The 18,574-nt window shown below is 39.3% G+C and overlaps 1 protein-coding gene across 3 annotated transcripts; it reads left to right on the top strand.

Annotated features, from left to right (window-relative positions):
- The first annotated feature begins 5,135 nt into the window (after nt 1-5,135).
- On the top strand, nt 5,136-18,574 carry dpys (dihydropyrimidinase). Of its 3 annotated transcripts, none has more exons than XM_005807494.2 (9): nt 5,136-5,448; nt 7,547-7,705; nt 7,814-7,993; nt 9,501-9,690; nt 10,363-10,519; nt 11,400-11,541; nt 12,826-12,968; nt 17,196-17,403; nt 18,060-18,574. In XM_005807494.2, the coding sequence occupies exons 1-9, from the start codon at nt 5,197-5,199 to the stop codon at nt 18,117-18,119; spliced, it is 1,491 nt and encodes a 496-aa protein (XP_005807551.1). In that variant the 5' UTR covers nt 5,136-5,196; the 3' UTR covers nt 18,120-18,574. The 3 variants fall into 3 exon arrangements, with proteins under 3 accessions (XP_005807551.1, XP_023187059.1, XP_023187058.1); XM_023331291.1 differs by having other exon boundaries at nt 5,355-6,836; XM_023331290.1 differs by having other exon boundaries at nt 5,355-6,860.

Below are 18,574 nucleotides of genomic sequence, written 5' to 3'. Positions count from 1 at the left end.
AAAAAAAAAAAAAAACAGAAAAAGTTGATGAAATTATGATCAAAAGCAAACAGATGGTAACATAAATCATCCATTCGCATGTCTGCGTAGCAGAACAATGACTCACCGCCCATCAGAGGAAGGAAAACATAAATCTTGTGTTATTTTATCCAAACACATATGATCACTGTTATGAAATATCTAATGCTGCTTAAATGACAGATTTTTCAGCGTGAATTGTCTTTGGATGTCAATGAGGAAGTTCTTCCAGATCGATGAATTCGGCTTCATTTTCAGCTCAAATGCACACCTGCACCTACATTACCCATGAAAAGAATAAATAAATATATATATATAAATAAATAAAATCCAGGACCCCTGTTCCAAATTTAAGAGGGAGCGGGTTCGTCAAAGCCCCCTTTTTCTCAGTGTGCTGTCTGTATCTGCACATGCAGAAAAGCCTCATCAAAGAGATACCAGTAAAGTGCATGTAATACTTTAGAGATTTAATGCAATTTTTAATTGGATAGAGGCCCATTATTTTTCAATACAGAAGGGGCACTGAGGCACATAAAGCTCTTGAATATTTTTTGCAAATCATGTTCAACAGCATAATGATTAACCGTGGCACTAAATTTGCCTCACAAAATGAAAAGCAAACTTCATGCAAGGCGTAATTTAATTGTTTCCCTTCACATTTTCTGCCTCCTATTGTTGGAAGCTTAACATTTTCTTCTTTTTTTTTTTTTAACAGAGTCTGCTCAGCAGCCGCCTCGTGATGCACTCGCCTCCACAATGTGACTGACGAACGTTGCGAGGGAGCTGCAGATTCCCGTAAGGAGTCGAGTCGGGGAATCCTGCCCCGCTTTAAGTTACGTTTAATGCCCTATTATGCAGATAGTTTTTATTTCAACGCTGCAAATTAGTGCTGAATACCCTAAAGTAGTTTGGTGTCATTACTGACACTGATTTTTTAATTTTTTTTCCATAGCAATACATCATTTTGCCCTCCCCCCCTCCGCCCCCACGTCTTCCTCGACTGAAAATACATCTCAGAGTGACTAATGCGTTTTCTATTCATCGTTTTAATGATGCATTACAAATGTTCCCTTCAATCATGGAAAGTTGAGCCTTATTTTCTTTACTATAGTTTGGAATTGCTTTGTTTTTATGTTGTTGTTTTTTACCCCAGGATTGTACAGTAAACATTGCAGCAGGTCCCAGCTCATCCTGAGGAGAACACTGCCCTCTGGTGTGTGATTCGTGACAACGCAGCCCTGCTCTACTTTCTTTTTTTTTTCTTTTCCGATAACCCACGATCAGTCAGATTAAGTCTCACTGGTCAAAAACGTTTTGACAAACGCTCGATTAAGTCTGCAACCATCAGTCATTGTTGTGATCGATTATTCTGTTGATTTTTTAGTTTATTTTTATGATTAATCAGTTAATCAGAATTTTAAAAATTGGCACATTCTGCAGATGCTTCATTTTATCCACTCAAGCCTTTTTTAAACAATATTAGAAATTCTTTAAATAATCCAAATAAACATTTTATTGCCTAAAATGCAAAAACAAACCTTTAGTGAATATTATGAATCTGCAGCTGAGTTTTGTCATCTTAAATGCAAAATGTACATATTTTTCTGTACCCATAGTACTGCTCTGAATATGTTGTTCTTTCAGAAAATTGTTTGGGTTTTTTGGAGTCTGTATGCTTCAGTTAAATATTAATCACTTATTAAATTAGTTGATTTAAATAATTGGTTCATCACAATTAATCTGATTAATCATTTCAGTTCTATAACCAGCGTTGGTGAATCTGAGTCAAGCGCTTAATATTACAGAAAATATGGGGAAAAGAGAAGAAATTATACCTGCATTCTGTAAACGGGTCAAATTAAACATAAAGCTGCAAACATGCGAGTGTGACTGGTTATTGTACGCAGAAATATTGATACAATTAAAAACATGTAAAAAAAAAAAATCTCTGTTCTTAGAATTATTTTTGCTTCATTTTTTTATTGGAAATGTAACAGAATAAGTTCTCTCTCTCTGTCAGAACGGAACTGAACCAAAACAGAACTTTGCCTAAAAGAAAATCCAACCTAACCAGATCAGACGTAAACAACAGTTCATACAGATCTGAGAAGTTTTTCCAAGAAACAAAAAGTAATAAATGACAAAAAAAAAAAGGAGGAACATTTGTTTGTGGAGAGCTTCTCCACAAATACATTTTAGCTATTTCAAATAAATAGCTTTTATGGCAGATGCATCCATGTCCAGTGGACATTTTCACAATCTGAGCATAGCACACAAACTTCAGAGTTTTTTGGGGGGCGGTAGGAGTTCATCCTTCAACCACTGGGTTGCCAGTTTGAAAATGATCCTCCCCCAGGTATTGAGTGTTTTGCAGCAAGTTTACCTCGAGGGGTTGTCTTGTATAAAGCGTCTACCCAACTTCAAAATTCTTTCCCACATCATGATGCTGCCACCACCATACCACCACCAATGAGACCAATTTCAGCCAACTGGTCTCATCTGTCCAGATGAAACATGGCCTCTAACAAATGTTTTTACTTTTAAGGGTCCATTTATAAAAATGATTACAAATAATTTTCTTCTTCTGCTTCACAGTCATGTAGTCCATTTTTTACGTCCGTTACGATAAATTCCTAATTGAATACACTTAAGTCCATCCATCCATCCATTTTCTTACACCCTTGTCCCCTAGTAGGGTCGGGAGGTGCTGGTGCTTATCTCCAGCTAACGTTCCGGGCGAGATAAATACACTTACGCTTGTGGTTATAATGAGTCAGTATCTATAAAAGTATAGGGGATGTGAATACTGTCTTACATAAATGCCATTTGATTTTCTTTTCTTTTAAATCTGCAGTGAATGCAGATGACGCTGTGAATCGGAGCCTAAACCCAGTAAACAATCCTGATCGGAAAGCTCTGATAATCTGCTGCAGGATGATCTCATGTCACTTTTCGCTGCACGCCTTGCCTTTCCGACGCCACAGTTTTCCACACTTGCCAAAATTCACTTTGTGGCAAAAAATGTAAAAAAATAAAATAAAAAAAAAGGAAGAGACATCTATGTTAGCGTGTGGCAGAAATAAAAATGATAACAGAGGCTTTCCTCCAAATCCAGCAGAAACACAACTTTCCCTCAGTCAGCAATGCCGGGACTTTTCAGGAGATGCCATTGCTGCCTCGTTGGGTTTCCCCCCCCCCCCCTTCCCTCTGATTACTCCTCTCATCTTATGTAAATCCTCTTAAGTCACATGTTATTGTTTATTGCGACTGTGAAGGTTAGGTGTTCCTAAGCCCGGTGCGCGCTTATCTCGCCACCGCATGCGTCTTTGTCTCCCTCCAATGTGTCTTGTTTTGGTAATGCGCTAACGGATGAGCGGAAGTTGCCTGGACTGATGCGCCGCAGACAACAAATCTACTGCAGTTAAAATATTAATCTCTCCCAGTGGTTAGCAAGGCTTCATGAAAGAGAGGCGTCTGCACGCTCCAGAGGGATCGCAGCGAAATTAGAGCCTCGCCGTTTCTCTTTGTCAGATATTGACAACAAACAGTCAAACAAGCAAGCAGACTGAATCATTTATCAGAATATGAAGTAATATTTGAGATAGCGCATTTACAGCAGGAATCTGTTGAGTGAGAATAAGATGCTGATTGATTTTCATATCAGGGTTAATTGTGGATAATAAACATTTTTAAATGCGAAAACGTTGTAAAGCTGTCCCGTCTCCAGACATTTCTGGACCCGTCACACCTTTTACGAAAACATTAGAAAAATAAAATAAAAAGTCAAAACAGTGTTAAAAATATTTTTAATTCTTGCCTTCTTTATTAATTGCCTGTATCATAAAGTAGAGGTGATGTCACACTGTGTGTGAGAGAGCAGTCGCTGCAAAACGTGAGACAATAAGTTACTACTAGTCAGCAGCTGCAGTCATTCTTTCTGTTTCATTTTTATTTTGATAATATTTGCTTTGTATTTTTTCCAGTAATTAAACAAGTTGAATATTTTAGTGTGGCATATTCCATAAAATTCCTTAAAACTTTACCAGGTAAGAGGTCAAATAAAAGTACGTTCAGTGGCTCTACTGTGTAAAATAGTTTTTTTGCTGGTAGATGCAACAGGAGTGTTGACATCGGCTGCTTGAGGTCACACACACACATGCGCGCACACACACACACACACAGTCAGAGGAACTCAACCTCCAGATGGGCTGAATTGGAAAATTATTAAACCCCTAATGATCCGTTATTGTATTTTCTAATTTCAGTAGTTCCCCAGACGTCCTGACACAAACCAGGTACTGATTGTTTTATTGTTCGCTGAGGAACAACGGGAAATAATTATCAAGTTCTTTTTTTTTTTTTCTGGTTTAGATATGCATTACAAACAGTACAAGTTGCTAGTTAAGATGTTTTCACTATTTCACATTGAATGGTGGTATGATGGTTGATGAATTGGAGGAAACCAAACGTTGGACACAGCCTGCTGAGCGCTGGAGGATATTTTAGAGTAAAATGTCCTACGACTGATTAATCAACAAGCGAAAGGACGGAGAGCTGATCCTGAAACCAGCGGACTAAAAACAAATCCTGGTTACTGTTTTACAGAGGTACAACTTTAGATTTTGGAATAGGAGAGGAATGCTGGCCTCGCTCTCACCTTGTCATAACATCCTGTCTTTAATAAGTTTCTTATAAATGTCAAACTAGGCTGAGGAGGAACAGACCGACTCAATGCATGTCCAGAACTCTGCTTAAGAGATTAATGCTTAGATGAAGTGATAGGGGAACATTTTAAAAAGTACATGTCAAGAAGCATTTTAGAAATTCGGAAAGGAGATAATGAACCGCATTAGGTCAATGAAATATATAGATATATATCATGCATAAATGATTAAAATACATTGACTTATGGAAAGATTAATGAATCTAAGGAAATTAAAGAAAATATATCACTTTTGTTGCATTAGGTAAAACTGCAGTTCCAATTTTTAACACGCCTCCCTTTGCGAGCACCTCTGAACACGTCCCCTGCAGAGTGTGGAGCCGACAGGTGAACTTTCACCTTACGCACACAAAGAGAACAGAGCAGAGTTCAGTTTGCACAAACTCTCTCCCCGCTGCTCATTGCAAACACTGAGCAGCAGCAGCAGCAGCAGCATCTAGCCGCCTGCAGCAGGAATGGCAGAATCCAGCAGGATCCTGATCAAAGGGGGGAAAGTTGTAAACGAGGACTGCTCCGTCATCAGCGACGTTTACATCGAAAATGGGAAAATAGTGGAAGTCGGGCCGAACCTCCAGATCTCAGCCGGAGTGCGTGTGATTAACGCCACAGACAAGCTGGTGATCCCGGGCGGGATAGATACACACACACACATGGAGCTGGCGTTCATGGGGACCAAGGCTGTGGACGATTTCCACATCGGGACCAAGGTGCAGTATTGGTTCAATATTACACACAATCAGAGAAATAAAGTTGGGCACAGAACGCCCCAAATAACTCAGTTCCTCCTTAAAACTACAATATGTAACTTTTATTTAAAAAATATTTTAGAATTAGGTTTTTTTTGTTTGTTTTTTACATATTTGTTAAAACTATAACTATGTTGTGATAGTATAATATGAAACAAGTAATCAGAATTTTTTTTTAAAAAATCAAGCTCCCTTGCCTTCCCCTTTATGGTCTTGCTGCACCAATACACGGCTCTGTCAGGAACAACCAATCAGAGTTAGATACAGTTCACAAATCTTAGTGCTGTCAATCACACTCATGTATATGCTGCTGACCCTTTTCACCTTCATCTGTGCTATGCTACAACTACTTTACCACAGTGGGGTCTGCTATAAATGCTAAGGCTAACTAGCATGGCTACCAACAACAGAGGATAAACAGTTTTCCTGGAAGTGTAAGTTGTTTCTCTCCCATTAGCATATTTAGCAGCATGCACATGATGTCGCTAAGACCTGGACTGCTGCTTTTCTTCAGATGGTAATAGTAGTGCTGAGAGGAAGTGGAGGAGCTCAATCTTTTCACAGAATATGTCTCATATTATACGCTCACAACATGACAGTTTAATCACCATTTTTGTAACAATTTACAAAAGTTGGAAGTAACTAGCTTAGAAACCAACCCATACCTTCGCTCTCAAATCTGCCTGAATTTGTGCTATATGATTTATACCACTATATCATAAACAGGGTTTTCTCTTACACCAGAGCAGACATAAAAGCATACAAAAGTCTTGATGTCACCCAGTTTTGTTCATACATGGAGGGCTACATGATGTTGGGGCGTTTTCTCCATGGTTGATGAGATGCGTACCTTTTCCATAATGCAACATTTGATTGGATCTTACCAAGGTCACTTATGAAATATATGAATGTTAATCTTCTTAACCCGTAAAAAGAGTTTGCTTCAAATCAGCAAAGCAGGCCCGGCTGTATGCCCCCCCCACCCAGGACTGGAAGCTGTTTGCTGTTTTTACCTCAGATCCTGATCAAAGGGGGAAACTCTCTCTGTTATTCCTATATCGATTTGATGCAGTAGGAGCTTCCGCACTTCCAATATCAGCACCTTATGTCACTTTTTTCTGCCATTAAAACTGTTTCATTGTTGTTAACACGTTGTGACCTGTTTTTCCGAGCCGCCTTTAAACGCAACAAGAGCGCTACGAGGCTCGCGCTGGGTTTACACCTGTCCGGCAGCGAAGGAGACCTGCTGCTGCTGTGCAGAGCTACTCAGGTGTGCGTTGGAATCATGGCAGCAAACCAGCAAAACGCAAAGAACTTTGCACAGTTTCCCCCCCAAACTAACCGACTGAGTTGAGTAATCCTGTTGGATGCAGGTAATGGAAATGATGGCTAGCTAATACAAATACAGCATCTTAGGTTTGTTAACTAGTAGCCTGTAGGCTACTGATGTTTATGTTCAAAAGTGTGTAGTACTTGTTACATTGAGTAACGTTTTTGGAAAAAAAGGTACTTATACGAGTAGTTTTACTGCATTGTACCTTTTTCTTTTACTTGAGTAATATTATTATTGCTATGTATTCATTTTGCCCCCCCCCCAAAAAATAACTGATGCCCCCCCTGTTAAACTTGTCTGGAGCCGGGGCTGCAGCAAAGAGTCTAATGTCTGCCAGTCTTTCTGATGGCCGCTATCCATTGCAGTCTTCTTTCCTCAAAGAAATGTTTACGTTGGAATAAGTTTGATTTCCATCCTCGTCTGTGCAGCTCACCATGGAAACACCATGCAACCATTTTTACAGTGAAATCAACTAAATAAAAGTGTTTGTTGACGAGCTTTACAGGCGTTAAGACGCTCGTAGCTTGTTTGAACGTCTCTGATGGTGGAGTGGGCCACGCTCTAAGGAAAGTGATACAAAGGGTCAAATTGCTTCTTTTCCGGCATCAAATGCCCGGCAGAACAAAGTGAAGGGATCAGATGTTTTGTGACCTATTCATCTCTTGTGAGTGTAGCTATTCTTGTTCACCAACTTCCTCCTCTGCGGTAACGTTTGCCTCTCCTCAGGCCGCTCTGGCCGGAGGGACCACAATGATCTTGGACTTCGTCATCCCCCAAAAGGGGAAGTCTCTCCTGGAGGCCTACGATGCTTGGCGTAGGACAGCCGACGCCAAAGTTTGCTGTGACTACTCTCTGCATGTCGCCGTCACGTGGTGGAGCGAAGAGGTGAAGGCACAGACTCCTGCTGATGCATTACGTTTGTCAAAAGAGGCAAAACTCCAAATGTCCTGCTGTCTCCTCTGAGCTGCTGCATTTCTTTTAAACAAAATGCAGGTCAAGAAAGAGATGGAAACTCTGGCCAAAGAAAAGGGAGTGAACTCCTTCAAGATGTTCATGGCCTATAAGGATGTGTTTATGCTTCAGGACTCTGAGCTGTACGCCGCCTTCGCCCACTGTAAAGAGATTGGAGCTATAGCTCAAGTGCATGCTGAAAATGGGGATTTGATCGCAGAGGTTTGTATCAGTTTTTGTTCTAAGAAGTTTTAGTATTTTGCTGTTCCAAATATTTTTATGGGGGGATTTTTGTCCAATTTTAAAAGGAAGTTACTCGTAAAATAAAAACATCGACTGTTTCCATGTTAGACTCCATAATAAAATCTTTCCCATAACAATATGAACTTATACACTAGCGCTGATTTCACATGAGACGTTTGCTTGACTTCTGAAAGTGACTCGAGTGCAAAGCCATCAATACGGCGGTGTGTTGGGGTTGTTGTAGAGAGAAAAACAAAAAACAAAAAAAGAGTAAATTTCTGCCAAAACGAAATCTCTGAAATTTTCTAGAAAAAGAAAAAAAAGAAATTTCTGAGTAAGGAAAGTCGAAAGTTTGACCAGTTTTTGACTTTTCAAGCTCAAAATTTTCTTTTTTTTTTATTTTTTTTTTTAGGACATTTCTGAGATTAATCTAAATATTTCTGCGTTTACTCTCCTTTTTTTTCTCTCCATCAACAACGGTCCTAATATGTCCAATGTCATACATGCAAGGCCAGATGTAGCTGTGAGTTAATGTTTGACCTTAATGGCAGCTGGGCTTCAACTATAGTGAAAACAGCAAGGGTAGAAACTATAGTGGAAAATGTTGCTAAATTCACAAAAGTCTGATTTCAGAATAGCATTGAATCTTCTACATGAAAGGATACGCATGAAAAATAAAAGCACTCAGAAAAAACAGCTAAATAAAAATTCTCCCAGTTATTTTTTGTGGGTCATTAAAAGACATTTCAACAGCCTTTATTCCAACTTCATCACTTTGAGAAAACCGACTTGCATCAGAACCTGCTTCTTGTTAAACAGATCTGAACAGGGTCATTTGGATCCTGTTTTTCAATCAAACCACCACCAGGGGGAAGCAAATGCTAGAAAAGCTGCCTGTATAAACGGTGAAGAGGAAATAAATAGTTTTTGCTGCTGAGCAGAATTTTGATTAGCTTTTGATGATTAATAGTTTTTAGGAATTTGAATTTTAAATCCAAAATTCTTATTCATGCTATACTTTTTGCAATGAAATAAAAACATTTAAAGCGCCAGTTACTTTGATTTCTCCGTAAACAGACTTCAATGTGTTTTATTAGAATTTAATCTGACAGATAAAACACAAAGTTGTTGGGAATCAGAAGGAAAATGGTTGCAGTTTTATTCAGACTTCGAATTACACTTAACGTGGGTCCAATCAATAATTTAGTTACTTTTGGTTGCATTGGGTTTGTATATTAGGGATATCAGAGTAACTGGGGCCGAACACAAAAAAATTGAAAATAATGCATCATTTTCTTCCATTTCACAATTATGCCTTATATTGTGTTGATCTGTCACATAAAATCCTAACAAAGAATATTACGGTTTGTGGTTGGACATAGTATGAGCCAAAGTTCATGGGGTATAAACACTTTTAGAAGACCCTGCTTTTCTTTTGCACTTCATTCTGCCTTTGTTGCGTCTGTCCTCTGCTGGGACTCTAAAGGGCGCCAAGAAGATGCTGTCCATGGGAATCAGGGGGCCTGAAGGTCATGAACTCTGTCGGCCAGAGGAGGTGGAGGCCGAGGCCACGCAGCGAGCCATCACCATCGCCCACGCTGTCAACTGCCCGCTCTACGTGGTCCATGTCATGAGCAAATCTGCTGCCAAGGTGGTGGCTGATTCACGCAGGGACGGTGAGTGGGGGCTACTGCCGCCAGGGGCGTGTCTAGACTAGGCAGGGGCCGCAAACCATAAACATGTTGCATGTTATTGTTCGCATTCAGAAATTTTGCAGATGCGCACAACAATGCTACGCTACACACAGACTTGCTACCATAGCAACCGACTGACAACAGCATCAAAATTCATCACTAAAAAACATGCAAATATTTCACACTTAGAAGAGAACATTCACTCCTGTATCGTGTTTATTTTGTTATTAATAAGTGATCTTCTGAACACAGCGGTGATTAATTAGCTAATTTAAAACACCAGCTCTTCTGATGATTTGTCAGAGAGTTGGTATGTGGGTCACCTTAATTTCTTTGGGGGGTTTTAGCTGTACCTAGACAAATTCTGCAGCACATCTACATGTTAAGGTTGTCAAAGTCAGGCTAGCATAACTGAACTACTCTCTCCCTCACTATTTTAGTTAAAATTATGAAGTAGGTTTGTTTGTTACAGTGGTCTAGGACACTAATTTGTCTAGTGGTCTTACGAAAACTTTTTCAAATATTTTTATCTGATCATAAGCCTTTCCACAGATGTGATGACAACAGACAAAGAGCCCAAATAGAAAATGCGAATAAACGATGCTCTGTTGTAATTGAAGTGTGTCTTATTTTTATTTGTTGACTGTTTTAAAGGCCGTGTGGTGTTCGGGGAGCCAATTGCAGCTGGGTTAGGCACTGATGGGTCCCACTACTGGCACAAAGACTGGGCCCATGCTGCTGGTTTTGTTATGGGCCCTCCTCTTAGACCTGATCCCAGCACCCCAGCGTACCTCATGGACCTCTTGGCCAAGTAGGTGGACATAAAGACAAAATGTGCCAAGCAATTTAGCATGTAGCACATAGTTTGATATTCCTTGACACTTATTTCAGAAAGTGAAACTCACGTATCACATAAGTGCTGCATCATTGCAGCGTGGCACGGAGGCGATTAGCCTGTTGAGAGGTAATGGAAGTCCAGGAACTAGATTTCCAAATGAAATGCAAATGTCACTTTCATGTGTAAAGCTAACATTGGACCACAGAGCAACAGCTCCATTCTTTTTCTCCTTAACCCAGGTAAGGCCCTTGCAGCCCAACTATAGGATTCATCTGTGCTTAGTGGCTCTGAGTACTGAAGACTGTAGCCAACTGACCCAGACTGAAAAAAGATAACGGAGCTCCAACTTAACAGAAGTTGAGTTAATTTGATTACATATAACAAATGAAGTTTGACAAACATACTTTATTTACATTTGTTTAACATGACAATTTATTAAACATAATATATTTACTTGGATAAGCTTGATTTGCTTACTTGGAACAAATTTACTAAATGTTTTTAGTTGGATCGCCCATTTTCTTTTTTCAGTGCATTGAAGGTGTTAGGAGTCCACTAGCTGATTAGGGTGTGATACCATGACTTATATTTAACTTTTTTCACAATATAAAAATTTTGAGAGAGAATTTCAGGTGGTCATTCCCTGCAGGCTGTAATGATCAGAATTATGAGAAATAAACACTTGAAATATATCACTATATGTAATTAATCTATATAAATTGAGAGTTTCACTTTTTAAAAGTATAGAATTCTTTCACAGTATCTCAATTTTTTACTTTTTAATTTTTAACAGTTCTTCTGAATTTATCAGATTTAAAATATGAAAGTTTTTATTTTATAATTTTGTGTTTAGTGATGATTTGAGTGTCACGGGAACGGACAACTGCACCTTTTCTGTGTGCCAGAAGGCCCTGGGCAAAGACGACTTCACTAAGATCCCGAATGGCGTGAATGGTGTGGAGGACAGGATGTCTGTCATCTGGGAGAGAGGAGTGGTAGGTCTGCATTAAACATCTGCTGTGTGTGGCACTAAACAGCTCAGAGACTAAAACCATAAACAGATTTAAGCTTACTGTCTAACCTGAACCAAACTGCTTACATTTCTACATTATGCACTACATTGTGTTGATCTATCGCATGACACCTCTTTAAATTTTTTTATAAATTTGAAGATTTTTGGTTGTAAAGGGAAAAAATGTGAAAAAGTTCAAGTGGTATGTACATGCTTTCAAGAACACTCTCCTTGTTTAGGAGCAGCCAATGCAGAATGACAGTCTGTGTTACTCCCCATTGTTCACTGGTGTGTCAGAATTAGAGCTATGTATGTAACTATCTATTTAAAATGTAACTCCAACATGGTGAATTGAAAAGGACAAAAAGGAACTCCAATCTCAAAATGCACATAGTCACAACCTAGTCTCTGTGTGTGTGGCTTTGTACTTGATACACTGTAAGGAACATTTTCCTAATGCATATTATGTTGTGGGGTGCCATTTTTGGGCTAACGTAAATTAAGTCCAGGTTAGGTTTGGGGTTGGCGTCAGTTAGTCCATAGAAATTGATAAATGATGAATGGAAGCAAATACAAAGTCCCTGTGAAGATAGATAGATACTCTGTGTGTGTGTGTGTGTAGGTGTGTACTTGCATATACTGCATATTGGGAACCACTTTCCCCACTTTCACCGACAAATTGAGGTCATTTGTGGAAGTGAGGACATTTTTCGGGTCCTTATTAGTTTTGCAATTCTATTGTCTTCTGCTTGTTAAGTTTAGAGGTACAGTGTGAATTAAGTTTTGGGTTAGGGTAGGGTTAGCAATAGACTAGTAATGGTTAGGCTTAAGTAAAATGTCTGTTAGGCATGAATGCAGTTAGTAAAATAAATAGAAGTCAATGAAAAGTCCTAATATGGGTAGAAATGCAAACTGGGGTGTGTATGTGTGTGTATTCTTTGCGTACAGTAATGTTAAAAGCACATTTCTGTTTTTTTCTGCATCGCAATCAGAAAATGTAATAAAGTCACAAAGCAGCAGATTTGCTGCAGAGTTGCTGACGTTGCGTTCTCCTGCTGTTGCTGTGGGGAGTGTTTTCAGCTAGGCGGGAAAGATTTACTACGAGCAACATTGCTTACAAACCACAAATTATAGATGATATTTTGGCACGAGAGGGCTGCCGGTTGCAAAGTTAAGTGCTGACCTATTGTGTGCCAATTCCATATATTGTCGTCATTTGCCGTGGGCCCCTCACGTTCTTTGCGTCCTGTCTTTCCCCCCCCTTTAGCACAGCGGCAAAATGGACGAGAATCGATTTGTGGCCATCACAAGCAGCACCGCAGCAAAAATCTTCAACTTCTACCCACAGAAAGGCCGCATCGGCAAAAACTCAGACGCTGATGTGGTGGTGTGGGACCCCAACCTGACGAGGTGAGGACCCCATCCTTAGGAAACCTTCAAAACTCAAGGTTCTCATATGTTACAGTTGAAATATTCCAACACTTCTGTCAGCGGTGAAGTGAACACGGTGCTGCTGGAACACCGGGGAGATGCGTGACTTCAACACATAAAGATAACCAATAAGATAACAGTTGTAGCACTTGAAAGCATACACTTTATAGATAAAGTGTAGGCAACTAAAAAAAAGAAGCACTGTATCTTTCGTGTTGTGCCACCTTAACACATGCTAAGCTGATTACGCATGTGCTTCATCCAGAAGTCTGGATGTCATCTTTTATCTGCAGCTGCAAATGAATGCGGAACACAATTTACATCTGAATCCAGCTGAATGTTGGGATGGTTCATTTTTAGGGGGGGGGGGGATGCAGTGTTTTGGTTTTTTTTTATCAATTTTTTTCTTTTTTAGGAAATTATGTTTTCAAGGGAAGCATTTTTACTACTGTTACATAAGCCACATACGCAGTTTATCAGTGGGATGATGCCCATGGGGAACTGTGAGGATCTAAAAGTGACAAATATTTCATGTGGGAGCTCCAATAGTCATACAGCATAGAACACAGTTTTCAGATTATTTTCAGCAACCGGCTTAGAATGTCATAACGTTGCATTTAAAAAACAGAAAAAAAAAGAAATAAAAATCAAGTTATTATTGCACCCTGATTCCAGATTTAAAACAAACAGTAGCTGTTTTGTGGAGCAATTGCAAAATATACAGACACAGAGGGCCAGGAAGCATTCCAGTGGCATATGTAGTGTCAGACTTATATAACAAGAGGCTGCGCTTTGCTCCGTTTGTTGTTGGATCTTGATTGAGCCCTCCGGGAATATCTCTACACTGCAGAAACACAAGCTCTTACCAAGTAGTTTTGGTCTAGTTTATAAGGAAGATATCTTAGTTGACTTGAAGACAAAACTAACTTACAGCAAGAAATAGGAGCTCTTTTTAAGTCATTATGCGCTTTCAGGGCACATAGAGGCATTTTATAGCACAACTATGTTACCTTCAGTATTATAAAAATACAATGTATAATATGACTTTTAAAAAATTTTACTTTGTAATGCAACGCCTTGAAATTGGGCCTCTTTCTCTTTAAAATCTCCTGCTCCTTTTTGAAACTCCTCCATTAGAAAATTATCACAACATGGCTCCTCTAAAAAACCTTTTAACTTTTTACCAGCGTTGCACTGAGAAGTAGCTCCTATAATGAGCTCAGCAGAAGCACAGTTCCACCAGGTGTTTGCCAATTGCTGCTGGCTAGTCTGAAGGAGCTGAGTGGGGAAGTAGGTGGGAGGAGTGCTCTGTGAAGTGAACGCTCGTAAGCTTGGAAACTACAGCTCAGAGGAGGAGCTTCGCCAAGAAGGCGGAGCTAGATCCACCCTGTTTCGACCAGCTGAATGGTTGCCATGGGAGGTTAAAGGATTTCTCAAATACGCATGAAAGGATCCATCATCCCAGGTATGTTTTTGAAGAGGAAATAATATAACATTATATAAAGCTCAAAACATTTCAAATAGTACCTCCCCTTTAATATTGATGAAAATGTACTAGTTATAAGTAAAATAATCTGCCTCGGGAACAAGACATTTTCTCTACATTATACAAGTTAAAATGTCTTGTTCCACTGAGATTATTTCTTTCATAACCAGTACTTTTCCAACAATATTAAGGGACCATTATTAAAACAAGGTCCTATATCTTGCTGAAAAGTTACTTGTAAGTTAGTACTCTTGAAATACGATAAAACTAATATTTGCACTAGAAACTAGACCAAAATTGCTTGGTAAGATTTAGTTTTTACAGTGCAACAGCTTACTGTACATAAACTGGAGCAAAGGCATCATCTCTCCATTGGATGTGCTGTAAATTAATACACTGGTTACATTTGGAGACTGGTGTGACCCTTAAACGATCACCGGTAGTCATGCCAATGTTGGACTTCTCTCGATTCCACACTGTCCTTCCAGTCGTAGCGTGTGTGCAATGTCATTGCGCGTTCCAACCACGCGCTCGCCTCGTGTTCAGCCGCCGTGGCCGTGAAGTCATCTGTGAAACGGCGTAATTAATTACGCCCCCGGCACAAGCGTCGCCTCAACAACATCCGGTGGGACCGGGCACCGCAAACGGTTGCGTAACCAACACTCGCTCGAGTCGCCTCGTTTCTCATAATTGAGCTGCTTGAGCAATGAGGACACATCTTGTTTTTGGCAGCGCACACAGCGGTGGCCGTGATGTACGACTCTGGGTATCAATGAGAACTTTGGAGGCATGTGAAAGACGGAGGGCAGGTGGAGGGAAACGACATATTTAAAGAAGAGACTGAGTCAGACTGGTGTTACTCTGGCATGCCAATCTGGTCTTTCAGTTGGATGTGATTTATTTGTAGGGCAGCATCAGTCTGCGTACAGTGCAGAGGGTTGTTTACGGAGAGATTTTCTCCAGCATCCGGAAGCAGAACAAATGGGCTTCAAAATACATTAAGCTACAACTCCAGAGCCAACTGGATTCATTAATCAAAATGCATACGATCTTTACAACAAGTGAAGACAAAACTAACTTATAATGTGGAGTCTATGCATATTTTTGCAAATTATTGTAACTGAATTTAAAAAAAAAAAAAAAAAGAAAAGAAAAAATTACTTCCTTGAGCAATACTAGATTATAGTATTGAGGCGTTGGTGTGTGGTCTGTGGTGAAGGCAAGTTTGGATTTCAAACTGAATCACACTTCTAGATAATCCTCTGGCTGTTAAGAGGCTACAGGAGATGATGGATGTGTTGCTTGTGTTTTCCTCAGGATGTGTTAAAAGCTTGGCAAGGTGCTGCCATCAGTGTGCTGTAACCATCGGGCAGCTTTGCTTAGACTGTTACACTGTTTGACACTTCCTGTCTAAATAGCATTCACGTCTAATCCAGAATGTAAATCTTCACCCAGAACATTTAAATTGTAAGGCTGGTGGCTCACCTCCGCCAGGTTTTACTACTGCAGCTTAGGGGGAAAAAAGTCCCCAGCAACCTACATTTAATTTAAATAATTTCAGTGATGCTTGTTTTAAAAAGGAAATTAGAAGACCTATTAAGTCATTATCCAAGATTCTTTAAAAAGATACTATTTAGTCCAAAATGAATCATACCCCTCACAGATTTATCTGTAATCTAATCTTTTATTTTTACCAACACATTTCTTTTAACTGGAAATAATTTTAACCTTTCCAAGTAGTCCAGTCAGAGTCCACTTCTTGTTTCTGAAGAATTATAAAAAATACAGAATTAGGGTGATGGCAACAATACCATCATCATCAACTCATTATCATACCACAGCAAACATGCCAAACGATTAAATCTGATTGAAATAATTCCACTAAAGATTTTTCCATTTACTATTGAATATAATGTATATGGAAATGTACAAATCTGCACAAGGTATGAATATTTTTGGGTTTAAATGTGGGAAGGAACTCCGGTAGTGGACTGTGTCGAAGTGGATCTGAAGAAAGCTTTGTGGTGCTAGAATCCAGAAAATACAGACAGAATATTTTTCAGTCCAGACATACAATCAAATTAAACATAATTAGTTTATGTGGAGATATTGTATGTTTTTAATGGTCCAGAACTGAATCTGACAGAGAACTGTGGGATCTCCTGAGAAAAACTCAAAATGTAATTTATAAATAAAAAGGTGTGGGTTGAAAGAAGATCAGCTTCAACTGAATTACACACCTTTGAGTTCACTTATATCACGTTACTAAGAAATAAATGCAGTGGTTGTGGAAAATAAATCCACTCCTATTGTAAAGAAGTTCATGAGTTCTGATTTTGCATAAATTAATGATTTTTTTAAAAACTTCATGTAATAGATGCATTTTTAAATTTGTTTTGGTGAAAATTGAAAAATACTCATTCCATATTTTTATGCAAACATACCACACTCAATATCCAGATTCAAATTTTAGCATTATGATGTGTAAATACTCCAGTAGTATTTGAACTGATGGACAGTTACGCAATAAGAAATAAATACATGTGAAAATGCTTTTTACTGACAGAAAGAGGCTTTGGTTATGCTGTATGTAAGAAAAAAAAAAAAGTCATGAACATTAAACCTTAGTGATTGCTGTCTGACTCAGTCAGTCTCACTGAAGATCTTTCCTCTCAGCTGCGGCCAATTACTGAAAAGTTCTGATGTTTCGGACTCTGCAGGAGGATATCAGCCAAGACCCACCACCAAGCCGTGGACTACAACATCTTTGAGGGCATGGAGTGCCACGGCGTCCCCATAGTCACCATCTCCAGAGGGAAAGTGGTTTATGAGGACGGGCAGCTCCACATCTCACCGGGTCAGGGCAGGTTCATTCACAGAGGACCGTTCTCCGACTTCGTTTACAAAAGAATCAGGCAACGAGACCAGGTGAGTCGATGAACGCATCGACGTCAAGACAGCACAGCGTACGGTTCAATATATACCTCCAACATCCAAATAATTCATCACAGTCACTGTCTGCTAACTACATCCTGCTGAAAGTTTGATTTAAAACTCTTTGGGCAATCTACAACAGTTTATACCCACATAACCTTACTTAGTGATCACTAACTCCGTTTCCTATAAGTAAATAAAAATCATATTCAGCTAATGTCGAAAAAACACAATTTTGCAATTGCGGAGTTTCCGTTAAATAAGAAATGCTTTTTTTTTTTTTAAATCACACGTGAATAAGTTTGTTCGTGTGATAATCATTCTCCAACTACTGATTGTTGTCTTCTACGTGGTTTGTGCCAGTGGCAAAATCCAGTTGTTGATCACGTGACTCGTGTGATGCAAAAAAAGTGTTGCCATTGCATTTTTGCACAAGTGGCGACCAAACAGACCTCACTTCCTCCTAGCGCCAAAATGTTTTATCAAAAAACTAGAATTCTTCAAATTTGCCGCATTTCTATTAAGCGCATTTATTTTTGAAATGTCAAATTATGTTATTCTATGGCCAATAGAAACACAGCTACTGGTGGATTCACTGAGCTGCATAAAAGAGACTTAACCTTTCTTTTGGTTTTGTGTGTCGCCTGCAGGTGGACAGACCTGCAGCTGTGATCAGAAAGCCCTATGAAGGCAAAGTCATCTCCGTTTGAACTGACCGAGAACATGAAAGTCTCTCTGGATGTCCAGCTGTGTCCCTGCAGTATGACCAAGATGCTATCAAAGCAGTAAAGAAGAGATGTTTCTTATAGATATGACAGTTTTAGACATTTAAAGTGAATCTATTGCAGTAACGGTGGAGGAGTTCCCTTTATGTTAACACTACTCAACACTTCGTTCAGCTTTCTGCTGGAACATAAAACTGTGGTACATTTCTTCAGCTGTGTCAGGCTTTCAGGATGGGTCTGCTCAATGGGCTGGTCTGTAGAACCCACTAAATGTTTTTAGCTTTCATGCTTATGCTATGCAGTCACGTAAAATATTTCAAGGTGACATGTTTTAGCACGATTTTATGTTTATAAGATGGTAGGAAAACAAATAGTTGTACCATTCATACACTGCATATTGTGGTAGTTGTGCAATAAAACTGCATCTAGATGTGAACTTG

Source organism: Xiphophorus maculatus, chromosome 3, assembly GCF_002775205.1.
Source record: "Xiphophorus maculatus strain JP 163 A chromosome 3, X_maculatus-5.0-male, whole genome shotgun sequence".
NCBI lineage: Eukaryota > Metazoa > Chordata > Actinopteri > Cyprinodontiformes > Poeciliidae > Xiphophorus > Xiphophorus maculatus.
This window is presented reverse-complemented; position numbering and strand designations above follow the sequence as displayed.